The sequence below is a fragment of the Syngnathus typhle genome, linkage group LG10 (assembly GCF_033458585.1).
Source record: "Syngnathus typhle isolate RoL2023-S1 ecotype Sweden linkage group LG10, RoL_Styp_1.0, whole genome shotgun sequence".
Lineage (NCBI taxonomy): Eukaryota > Metazoa > Chordata > Actinopteri > Syngnathiformes > Syngnathidae > Syngnathus > Syngnathus typhle.
Genome location: NC_083747.1, coordinates 11,854,239 through 11,867,029, shown reverse-complemented (window position 1 = coordinate 11,867,029; position 12,791 = coordinate 11,854,239). Strand labels below are relative to the sequence as shown.

The following is a 12,791-nucleotide window of genomic DNA, read 5'->3' as shown; positions in this document are numbered from 1 at the left end:
CTAAATTCTATTAAGACAAATTCGCTAAAACACACACACAAAACATTCAAAAAAGATATTAAAAATATTTTACACGAAACAATCTATGGCTTACAGGGGTAAGGTTGACCCGGAAAAAAAAAATACTGAAAAGGGTGACGGGACAGGATGTCAACAATAGCAAATGCCCACTAGCGGCCGGAAGAAACCCCTACAATAGCGGCAGCAGCTCTATTTCCTTCATTAAGAGCCAAATTGACTGCCTCTAACTTAAAAGCAGCATCGTATGCATTTCTTTTGTCCCTCTTAATGAGGGTTTGTGTATGAAAGCTCCAGTAATGTCCGTCTTGATGTTGTTCAGTCTCTTGTTTGTGTCAATTGTGCACTATTCGGTTGGCGAACGGACATGCCATCAACACCACTCTTCTCCCCAGTGACCGTGTGTCTGGTTACTTATCCCTCCGCGCCACACCGGTTTACAACCTTTTTAGTCACGAGTGTATATATTAGACATCACAAAAATTACAAGAAATCCGTGGATACGCCGCATCGGGGGGAGACACGCCGGAGGGGTCAAAGCTTGTGCAAAAAGTAGCGGCTTATAGTCTGGAAAGTTTAGTACATATTAATGCTACAAAAGAAAAATCTAAGTACAATTTTTTGTCTTTTAAAAATTTAATTTTGCTTACAAAACAAAAACATTTCCTCGCAATACAATTCTAACAAAAATATGACAAGCCGCTTGAGCAAGTTATCCCCGTGCTTTGAATTGCCACGGAAAATACTGAACAACAAATTGTATTGTAATCAAAGAGGAACGAGAAAGCAGGCAAATTCACATCACCAACCTTAATGACTACCGGCCAATCGCACTCACTCCGGTGGTGATGAAGTGCTTTGAAAAGCTGGTACGGGGTCACATCACATCACTCCTGCTCAGAGGTTTTGACCCCCACCAGTTTGCCTATAGGGCAAATAGATCCACAGAGGATGCAGTATCTACAGCCCTCCATGCTGCACTGTCCCACCTGGAGCAGCCGGAAAGCTATGTGCGGATGCTCTTCGTGGACTTTAGCTCTGCTTTTAACATCATCCTCCCCCACAGACTGATGGACATACTGGGGGGCCTTCGACTTCCACACAATACCTGCATGTGGATTAAGAGCTTCTTGACGGGTCACAGCCAGAGGGTGAGAGTGGGCAGTCATACATCCACACCTCTCAGTCTTTGTACCGGCTCCCCACAGGGCCGCGTACGGAGCCCACTGCTTTACACGCTCTACACACATACATGCACCCCCGCCCACCGCAGCAACACCATTGTGAAGTTTGTGGATGACACAACCGTGACCACCAACGCCGCGCTGCTGACGTCACTTGAAATTCAAATTACAGTAATCCCTTGATACATTGCGGTTTCACTTTTTTTTTTTCTTTTGGAAAATTTTTGAAAAAAAAAACATAAATCGCCCCCCCCCCCCAAACTATGAAAAAAAACCGCGACTTATAGTCCGAGAATTATGGTATGTCTGTCTATGTTCCTCTGTGGGTTTTTAGCTTGTATTTGTTTTATCTTTTTATTTGTTGTACATGTGTGACAATGACAAAAATCTATTCTATTCTATTGGCACATGGACGCGTTTTCTTGTTTAACGCCGTCGCCTCTCGGGACTCCTGCTGCGTCGTCGTCCGCCGGTCCTAAAAATAACACACGTGGTTTAGCAGGTTGGCCCGCCGTCCCCGTGCAAGCGTCAACCAGTCACGGGCCCGACTCACCTGCGTCTGTTCTTGGGGGGTCCGCGGACAAAGCCCCAGTCCACGCTAATGGGCTGGCCCATCATGTCCTGGCCGTTGAGGCCCTCCATGGCAGCCTGTGCCTCTTTGTAGGTCTCGTACTCCACCAGAGCGTAACCCTGGCGGTGGTGGGTAGCAGTTAAGTAAAATCATCATTAAAGCAGGCTCTGAAATGAACGGTCGCACCTTAAGGTATCCTGTCCTCCGATCCAGGTTGAGGTGCAGGTTCTTGATCTCGCCAAACTCAGAGAACTTGTCATGGATGTCCTCCTCAGTGGCCTCCTCGTGTACACCCGTCACAAACAGGATCCAACCCTCCACAGCTTGCACACAGAATAAGTGTTAAGCACAGGGTAAGGTGTGTATTAAATTTCACCAAAAAAGACTAACATTTCAGCAGCTTAATAAGACACTTTGTTGCTGTTGTCCGTACATTTATTATGCCTGGATTGAAAATGTCAAATGGTTCCCCCAACTGAACTGGCCTACAGTCCATGTGGGGTGTGATGATGTAGATGATGCCAATGGTGTTGCATCCTGTCTCATATCAGCGATGCTCTCTTTAATAGAAATTGCTGACAACCAATATTGACTTTGCTGTTTAACAGGCACTCAAAAGAGCCAAGCGCTTGGAAAGTATCATGCGGTGTGATTTTCAAATGCCGTTGCTGTAAAGCAGCAGTACTCACATCGCTGGGGACCCGGCTCGTCCCCATCTTGCTCCACAGTGTCGTAATCTTCTTTCATGCGTGACCTGGCGCCTTCATCTGCCAACACGAGCACACGGTGAGCACTCAATCTTACAATCGCTGCAAGAGCGTCGTCGACCGCTGTTTCCTCACCAGAGCCGAACCCTCGTCCTTTCCTTCTCTTGGCTTTCTCCTTCAGCTTGTGGATGCTTTCTGGGGATGCAAGAGTATCATGCGCGTTACTGTACGTTACTCAAGGATTTACGTCCCCGCTTAATCTTCCTCGTAAACCTAAGGAACATCGTGACCCGACATGAAATGATATTCTCCTCTTGTCGGGCCTATGAAGTAAAACCTGTAAGCAGCAGAACTCGGGCAGTTTGAATGAATAGAAAGCGGCGCGTTGTTAGCATCTTAGCTTGTTAGCTCGGGCCCTCCGGCACGAATTCGACGCGTCCCTCTTTTTTTTTTGTCTTATTTCGCGACCCAACTCCTCCACATTGATGTGTTGCTCGTCTATTCTACGCTCGGCAGTGACCGCAAATATGAAGGCTAACATCACCATCCTCATCCATAGGAAAGTCCTCGCCGCCCGCTTCGTGAAGTTCCAGGACGTCCGCCATGTTGACTGTGAGTGTGGAGAGGGGGAGCGAGCTAATGAGCATGCGCGCTGGAAGCAGTGGCGGCGACTGAAAATGTGACGTAGTGCTTGTGACGTACTATGCATGTACAACCAGGACAAAAAAATAAATAAATAAGGTTCGCCTACGTATTTAATATTATTTATGATGTAACCAAGCTTGATTCTGTAGCGTTTTATCCAATTATACAGCACCTGTAAGTTTAAAAATAAATAATATAATAAAATAATATTCCCCAAGTGGAGGTGGGGATGTAATGTGCAATAATTACAGCAGGGGACAGTCTTGCATTATGAAATTGGGCATAGTTTGATTCATCCTTTCAGCCCAGGAGTCAACCGTCAACAGTCAATCAACAGACTGGATCAGTGATTCTCAAAATGTGGTACGAACAGATTCCCTAAAATGGTACATAAAAGAATCGCTGAAATATGTGCACTTGTATCTTGTATCACTAAGAATAAAAATCAGGGACTATATTAGGTATTTTCTATGACAACACTATACCTAGACAGGAATAAAAAGTACAAATATTGCAACTTATTCAAGACATTCTTGAAATAATAAAAAATAAAAATTCAATGCACTTGCATTAGCGTCAGGGCGGCTCGGTGGCGCACTGGGTAGCACGTCCGCCTCACAGTTAGGAGGGTGCGGATTCGATTCCACCTCCGGCCCTCCCTGTGTGGAGTTTGCATGTTCTCCACGGTCCTGCGTGGGTTTTCTCCGGGCACTCCGGTTTCCTCCCACATCCCAAGAACATGCTTGGTAGGCTGATTGAAGACTCCTAAGTGCGAGTGCAAATGGTTGTTTGTCTCTGTGTGCCCTGCGATTGACTGGCAACCGGTTCAGGGTGTCCCCCGCCTACTGCCCGATGACGGCTGGGATAGGCTCCAGCACACCCGCGACCCCCGTGGGGACTAAGTGGTTCAGAAAATGGATGGATGGATGGATGTACTAGCGTCAATTATTTGTGGAATTTTTCCTATTGACGAGCCAGCAAGGCCCCTCACCGTGACTAGTGGGCGTCCACTTACATGAGATTGGAAAATACAGAAAATAATAAAATGACTTTGTTACAAATAATCTTGTCATCTTACCCTAATAGTAATTACAAAAAAAATAAAAAGAAAAGAAAACTATAAATTAAAGGAGACATATCATGGAAATCCACTTTTTTGCTTTTATATTTGTTTTCTTGTGTATTTGGAGTCTCCAAGAGTGTAAAAAAGTGTGATCTATCCTTCCAGTTGCTGCAGAGATATTTTTATGATCTGTTTGGGGGCTATTTTTTTACTCCATTCAGTTTTCTCCATTTTCCATAATGTATTTTTATTTATTACATCACATCCGTTGGGAGTGGGGGGACCAAACAAGGTAATGGGTGTTGACAAATCGTTTCGCAAATCTGCCATCTTTATCACTCGGAGAGACTTTTGTAGTCCAAACAACTCAAGGATACCGAAGTGGAGACCTCATAATGTTCTGTTGTTAGATGCATCAATCCACACAATTCATTGCACCGTCCCCCGGCATCAGACCTCAAAGAACTGTCTGGGCAAATTTCATTTTTCAAGCAGTGTCTGTGGGCAAAGTACTGCTTGTTCAATGACGAGTGTTTCAGAAATCTTTTGTTAGTTTAGAGAAGGATTCACTGAAAGATTTCATTTTGTTGATGGTTCAGTTTCTTTATGGAAACGACGGACACAGTAACGCAGTAAGCTTGAGATGACAAAAATAAACTGCATTTCACTATAATAATATTGCGTATCTATGCACGTGTTTTCATAGCATTAGCATCAGTCTGCTGATTTGTGCACTCTGTTTTCACTTCTTGTGGGTATATTTTGAGTAGTTGTATCAGATGAATTGAATCGAAGGTGCTGTATTATTCTTGGGGCACACAATAATGCGTTAAATGCATTTGTTAGATTCTCGCTAACGCTAGCATTAGTGTACTGTTAACTTGACTGCAGTGCTTGTTTATAAGACGTGTTCATAAATATCGTGAGGGGATTTATTTTGTTACGTGTTATGTCTGTATGGACAAGTCTTCTGCCGTTGACATCTTTTAATCAATAAAAAATATTGTGGCGCAAGTGATCGCTACCTCGGCTAAAAAACTACAAATATGTCGACCGGAAAGGGAGGTGCACATCTTGCGGCCTGGAGAGAGCGGGGTGTGAAGTATCTCATTTGCATTTAAAGAGACCGCACGAAAACAGCTTGCTGTGAACCGCACCTCAGAACAAGTAGAAAAGAGGGACCTGTGGTCCCTTCTCAAGGTTTCTCATTTTCTCCTGGCAGGGTTTTTTTGAGTTTTTGCTTGCCCTTTTGGGAGCTTAAGATCAGGGGATGCTTTGAGAATCATTGTCAATTTTTGTCTATGTGAAGCCCTTTGAGACTGCTTGTGATTTAGGGCTATACAAATAAACTTGACTTGACCTGTGATGCTATCAAAATGAGGGATTCAGACAAAAGCATTGCTGTTCCACTTTATATAGACCACAACTGAATGAGTAAAATGTAAACCAGTAGAATTTATTACCGTGATACGTAAGCTTTAATACAAATATTTTCCCCCACAATGGTGTCACTTTGCTGTGACAAGAAGGACCTTAATATAAGAATCACTTCAAATTTGCAGAATGTGTACGCAAATCTAAACAAACAAACAAACAAACAAACAAACAAACAAACAATACCAAAGATAAATATCAGTTAGCGTTAGTGTGTCTGTTGGATCAATAGGCAGGCAGGCTCCACTTTGCATTGATCCGAGAGGAAAAAGTGCGGCAAAAAAGCTGCTGCTGATTTGATGCTGGCCGTGGCAGGCGGGTGTTGTCACCAAGGTGGCAGTGCGGGAGACCATGATTTGCTGTCGTTTGCCAGACAAAACAACAAAATCACTAGTCTTCCACACCGCTGCTGGACGCTCGACCAAATTCTTCTTCCACTTGCTTGTCGTCGTTGGAGCTACGCCGGGGCTCACTCACTTCCCCTCCCCTCACGGTGGCCACCTACCTAAAGACGAAGCGTCTTCGCAGACTCCACGTCGACAACCACGCCTGGCCCGGCATTCTCTTTGTGCCGAGACGAAGGCTTTTGCTTGGTTGGAGACACTTTACAATAACTCAATGTCATCAATGGACAGCTCACGTCCTCTACATAAATCAAGCGTGGAATCCTAAAACCAGATTATAAAAATACATTTGTTTGAGATTTGATACTATTGTGTGTGAACATTTTGGAAGACCAACTGATGGGTCGTATCTGAAGGGCCCCCAAAGTGGGCCTGTTGTCAGTAAATCTCACCTACTGATAGGTTAGCAGCGACGGCACATTTAGAAGCCACCAACGCGCCGCCTCCATCGCATCGCCATCTCGTTGCCTCCACTCCCGTTGAATCGGTTCTAGTCCCAAATGTTTTTCTTTGCCACTTTGCCAGCATCGTCACGTCTGTTGGAAAATGTCATTCAGATTTCTTTCGCTCTCAACAGCAGTGTGTGCGTTGGCGATTGCGTCATCTTACCTTCCACGAGGTGCAAAAGAACAGCGCTATCGCATGTGACTTCCTCACCTGTTGCGTGCCGGGACGATTTCACTCCACAAGTACACAAAAACGGTCAATTGTGATCAATAATTGAGGGAGAATACAAGTAAGAGAAGCGCTCGAGGCAAGCAGCCAGCCGCTTGGCCGCGCGCCATTCTTGTTAATGCTCGGACGCATTCGAGCTATGGATGTGGCGTGTTGCGTGACAAGCGCACGGGACACCCCATTAGGTACACCTGCATCATCTCAGCAGTGCTGATCAAGTTGCAGCGACAGCTCAAAATGATTTTGGGAGGATTTCCACTTTTTTTGGAACCACAAAGCGGTCTTTGTATCGGAGCTCCTTTGGTGCAGAAAATGAAATGCGAAAGAACGGACTTTTTCCAAACGACAGCCGATACCAACAGACCTTGAATGCGGCAACAGTCACTTTGCCACTATATTAGGTACCCCAGCTGCACCATCCAATGAGCTTTAGATATACAAATGTTTCCTTTGCAGCATTCTTTTTGGTCAAGTGTCAATCAAAAATACCGGCAAGGGTACCTAATGAAGTGTCCCTTTGATGAGCGCTGCGCTCGAGGTCTTCAGGAACGCTTTTTTTTAGCATTTTGTCAGGCGCAATACGGGTGAAATGGAGGAAAGATGGATGGGTGAGGGGCATTTTTACAAACGTCTCACCAACCTTGAATGCAACCTCAGCCACTTCATTAGGTACACCTACCGCACAATCTTATGAGCTTCAATCTACAATTTGGCCTTTTGCTGAGGTCATGATTTGCCATTATAGGTTTACACCGTGTAGCTTGATATTTGGAATGTTTCTCAAAAATGGCAAAATGTGTAAGTTGAATCTCTTCGGAGGGTGCCACAGGCATACCTAATAAAGTGTCTTGACAAGGAGTGCTGGCACAATCTGCATTTTGTTTTTGGTTATTTTGTCTAATGTAGTGAGCGATCCCCTTTAAAGCTAAAAAAAAAAAAAAAAAAGGAACATCACAGGGAGTATTTTCACAAACGGATTCTTACCAGCCATGAACGGAGGGCCAGACTTTTCATTAGGTACATTAGGTTCATTAGGTAGGCTGGCTGATCTGAATGCTTGTGCATGACGTACACAATATTGTATTGGATGTCATGAGAGTGGAAGGACAATGTTTTGACCAGTATGCAGAAGAACCTCCAAATGAAAATGGGGGGAAAATCCAGACAAAAGACCACTGGATGAACGTGAAAAAAAATAATTGCCACTTACCTCGGGTGAAGGGCCGCCCGACGGGGGGTCATCCTCGTCAAAAGAGCAATTTTCCACTGCACCAAAGCCTGCTAAAATCAAGGGAAAAATGAAAAAAGGCTGGACCAAGACGTTGGAGGATGGACAGCGAGATGGAGGCCAATTTGACAAGAAGAAGGAGGAGGAGAAGAAGAAGAAGAGGTGGCCGGGCAAGCCCAGGTTGGGAAGCGCCGGGCGTCAGATGCGTCGGGCGATTTGTGTCGACTGCCCGACACACAGACGCACACGCAGGTGTTGCTCAAGAAGAAAAAGAAGTGCGCAAAATGTGACGTCACCCAGCAAGAAGGAAAGAAAGAAGAAAAGAAAGAAAGAAAGAAAGCCCTTGTGGGCTTTTGTATGCTCCGCCCACCACATGATGTTCAACTGGCATTTTTCAATGTTCTCCCTTTTTTCCCTCTTCTTCTCTCTCTCGTCCACCAATTTGACGCGTGTGCGCGAGCGATCATGTGTTCCATTTGCTCCACATGGAGAACTTTTCAACAGAGGCCTGACATATTTGCTATCGCTGCACAAAAACAGCCCAAAAATTTCAAATGAAAGAATTTGTTCATTTTTTTTATTCCGGTGTCCATCCATCCATCATTGTAATCACTTACTATAATAATACTCGAGTATTCATATAGAGCCAATTTTCAACTTTTAAACGACTGATTTCTGTCATGCGTCATAAAAGCAGGCCAATTATTTTAAAACATCCGTTTCGACGACGGTGAGAAAAGCAAGAAGAGAATCACTTTTGAAAGGTTGCCGAGTACAAAGTTATTGTTTTGCTTAAGAACTTAACAATACCAAATAATAAATGAACAGAAAAAATGCTTTTGTAATACACGTGAACTAAAATTGTATCTGATTATTCGATTAACTGTTGGAATCGTGGAAATAAGAACTGAAATGCATTTGATGGTGACATTTGAAAGAAATATAGATGTCTATTTTTTTGTAAATTCTATGAAAGTAACATATGATTAATAATATAAGGTAATATATTGTTAAGGAAGATATCATTATATGATTGTTGAAATTGTATGTAATTGTTCGAAGGCTATTTTTAAATTTCATTAGTTTCATATGCTTGATTAAAATGGTTGGAAAATGATTAAGATGATGTATTAATTAAAAAATATTTTATTGAAAATACTTTTTGGAGCATGTATTCATTTGAAATGAAGTTTAATTACTGTGTCAATTTATTGTCACGGTATCAAAATAGATTTTAAAAAGTCCCATTGCTGCAAACGTTTATTATTGTAAACAATTGTCATAATTGTAGTCATCTGAAATAATGATGATAATAATAATAATTACTAATTATAATTGATTTTAATCATTTATAATTGGAAAATCCATTCATTTAAGTCAGTTACTTTAATGTATCGTACTACTGCTAATGTATTTTCTATGTTAAATTTGAAATGTTAATGTTTAATGAAATGTAAATTGATGTTGAAGTATTATTTGACTTTTGTAAAATGCATTGAAAATAACCGAACGTAATATATCATCCTCTAAATGTAAATGTATGTAGAATAAATGATCAATGTATTTTATTTTATATTTTTCATTTGAACGTATCACATGATCTTATTCATAAAATAGCTACATCAGTTCCATCAAGTAAGAGAAAGAAATATATAATATTGTATAATGAAATGATAATGAGTCCACAAAATTCCATTGAGGGCTGCAAGATGAAAACACTTTTGGGGTCTTTTTCCTAAATATTAGGACGGGCTCAAAGTAATGCTTCCATGTTTGTTTCCATTTTCCCTCAATCTCTCTTTCTCTCTCTCTCTCTCTCTCTCCTTCCATTTCACTGGGAGGGCCAAACGGCACTTTGTGAAATTACAGCACAATTTGGAAAAGTAGAAACAGGCAGCGAGCAATTGAGGCGCTTCAACAATGGAGCGCCGGCCTTGGTGACGGTTGCTAGGCGACGGGTGAAACACAATGGCCTCCATGGAAAGCACAGGCCTTTAAGTGGACCGCCGCGCATGTACGCGCACGCACACACCCGCAGGTGAAGCTTGCCATCATGTATGCGCGCAAACATCGAAATATTCCAGCTGCTGCTTTGCGAGCCAGGATGAGCGAGGAAAAAGGCGCAAATGGCATTTTCTTGCCTCGCCGTGAACACATTCAGTAAAAAAGGCCTTGGACTCAAATAATTTGTTACTAATTATTTTATTCTATTTCTTTATTTTATTTTTATTATTAGTGTTATATCTAGTTATCATTTGGGTCCTTAGAGTGAACATTGCAGACAATAATTCTCCTTCTCCTCCCTGCGTGTTGTTTTTCGCAGACCTGATCTCGGCGGCTCGTGTTGCAAAACAGAGCTACGTATCGAGCGGCGGTGCTCGCCGCTCCCGTCCCGCAACATCTGCCTCCGTCTTGCAAGCCGTATGCACTCATCAGGCCCTCGCTGATACAAAGCTTGCCTTCGGGCACGAGAAGGAGGACGCATGTGGGGTTGGGGTCACGACAGGTCGCGACGCTACTTCATCACCACTCTTATTCCGACTACAACTGCTACAATCGCAATGACTCCTACAACATTTATAAACGGAGTGCTTGAGCTACACTGGAGCTTGCTCACCAACCTTCTCTAAACTGAGAGCTACTTGTTGGCGGAAAGGGATACTTAGCACTTGGACGCACCCTTCTAAAATGTCCTCAATTGTCACTTCATCACATGTTATCATTCTTATTCTACAGAGAGGGCTGTCATTCAGCGACTCACGCGCACATTCATCCACTGACGGCTCCCATCTTAGTATGTGACACTCAACTTTTTGTTGCTAGCGTAACTTCCGCAATAAACATTGCTACGACTGCTAATAACACGCATCCTTTCCAAACACTACCGTCAATGTGGCTTATACAATTAGCATTAACGATTAGCGCTATAGTAGTATAGTTAAAGAGTATGTAAAGGCACTTTTAACATGTTTTAACAACCACTCAGAATGGTCGATTATATCCACCTGTATCCAAATAATATTATAGAATTTGAAATAAAATTGCATTTGTGAGCCAAACGCAGTCAATTTGTGTGTATTTCTCGATCTTTCCTGCCCCTGTCATGAACCGCGCCATTCTGGATCACATGGTACCGTGACGTAGATGATAGGAGTCCCCGGGATATACCCACGCACAGCAGCTTCAGCAGCCATTGTTTACCGATTGATAGCGCGAAGATCCGTGCAATTTCCTGGTGTTTTGTCTCCAATACTTGTACATATAAGCATAATTTTGTAAACAAATTGGTGTTTAAAGGTCTGTTCCACGATGGTGAAGGTTTGTGTTGTCCAATTTTGTAGCAATACACACAAAACCCACAGTTTACATCGTTTCCCAGCAACGGAATCTATACGGCGACAATGGGTTCGTTTTGTCCAAACAAAACGAGCCGATTTTAAGACCCCGCTGCCAGACTCTCAAGCTGTCATTTGTGGAGCTCATTTCACTCCGGAATGTTATCAGGGGTCAATGATGGAGCATCTTGACTTCAAAACTAAGAAACTTCTCAAGCCAGACGCAGTCCCTACAGTCCAACCGGTGCCCACAGAAGAACAATTGGTTGCCATGGGGAAGAAGAGACAACGGAGCCCCCCCAAGTTCACCCCCCCCCCCCTCGAACGTGCCAAGACAGAGCTGTGCAATTGCCAAAAGGGAGATTCTTGGGGTATGAAAATGTTATCTTTATGTTATTTGATCCGCATTTTCCTGACCATGGCCCTGCCCACGACCACCATTTTCGGTTTGATTTTCTCCCGATCCGGCTGCACCTTCCGCGCCTTTGTTTTGCGATGCTTCAGTCGCTGGGTTACTTCTTACTGCTTCAAATTGGTAGCCTTGTACCCCAAGAAACAAATCATACTCTTCTTCATTTTCATCAGAAGGTGAAGAATCATAATCTGAGGGAGATTCGTCAGACGACATCGCTTCCAGTTCTGTATCCGCCATTATGCTAACATGGGCTAAGTAACTCGACAACGCTTGGCCTCCTATAATCCACATCAGTCACTTTGGCAATTTCCGGAATGAACTTCAACGATCACAAACAAACTATTGATTTTTCATCGATCACTCCTCAATTCGGAATTTTATTCAAAAATTCACAACAGTTTCCAAAAATACAAGTCCATCTTTATCAAATACATTTTGGGACCCCATAGTGTCTTTACATGACCTTTAAAATGGCTACTACCATTACAATTACAACCCATACAACTAAAGCCACAACCGCTACCACTACGATGACCTACTAGCATGCTACTAATGAAACTACCGCTTGTGGTAATATCACCTAGTCGCCTCAACACGTTTAACTAGTTGCAGCTAACCTTCCACTCACATCAGGATAATTCGTAGCTAGTCCTAGGTGTGTCAACAAAATAAGCCCCTTCCATTCCTGCTGAAGGAGCTTTTATTCATTTTGTAGCCAGGAGATTTGTTTCTTTTCAGGCCTCCAGGCCAGCACTTGAGCAGTCCAGCCGAGCAAGCGGGCCGGCCAGCGGCCTTGCGGGCTTATTAGTAGAACGGCGGGTCGCGTTGCGTTGTGGGAGCTCGCCAGTTGCTGGAGTAGTGCACTCACTTAGGGGCCGCCTGTAATGCAGATTCCATTTCAGACGCAATTAAGCTTGCCGCCAAGAGGCTCTCCCTCCCGCTCTGGATGCCCCCCCGCCTCCTCAATTGCACTCATCCTTCCCTCTTCCTGCCCCATCTGTCCCCCCCCCCGCCCCATCTCTGCCCCCCGGGGGAGCCCCGCTAACTGCTTATTCAACAGCCGGCTGCCATGTAGATATGTAATGACATTTTGGAAGGCAAAGAGGCCTGTG

At 43.6% G+C, this 12,791-nt stretch overlaps 1 protein-coding gene and 1 long non-coding RNA gene across 3 annotated transcripts; both read right to left on the bottom strand.

Annotated features, from left to right (window-relative positions):
- Positions 1-1,537: 1,537 nt before the first annotated feature.
- On the bottom strand, positions 1,538-3,156 carry rbm8a (RNA binding motif protein 8A). Its single transcript, XM_061288976.1, has 6 exons — positions 3,025-3,156; positions 2,616-2,675; positions 2,463-2,540; positions 1,960-2,096; positions 1,756-1,892; positions 1,538-1,677 (listed from the first exon to the last, which is right to left on the bottom strand). The coding sequence occupies exons 1-6, from the start codon at positions 3,125-3,127 to the stop codon at positions 1,629-1,631; spliced, it is 564 nt and encodes a 187-aa protein (XP_061144960.1). The 5' UTR covers positions 3,128-3,156; the 3' UTR covers positions 1,538-1,628.
- A 2,467-nt stretch (positions 3,157-5,623) lies between these two features.
- LOC133161327 (uncharacterized) lies at positions 5,624-6,801 on the bottom strand. Of its 2 annotated transcripts, none has more exons than XR_009716065.1 (3): positions 6,636-6,801; positions 6,419-6,562; positions 5,624-6,290 (listed from the first exon to the last, which is right to left on the bottom strand). It is a non-coding gene; the product is annotated as an uncharacterized LOC133161327 (long non-coding RNA). The 2 variants fall into 2 exon arrangements; XR_009716066.1 differs by having other exon boundaries at positions 6,423-6,562.
- Between the last annotated feature and the right edge of the window lie 5,990 nt (positions 6,802-12,791).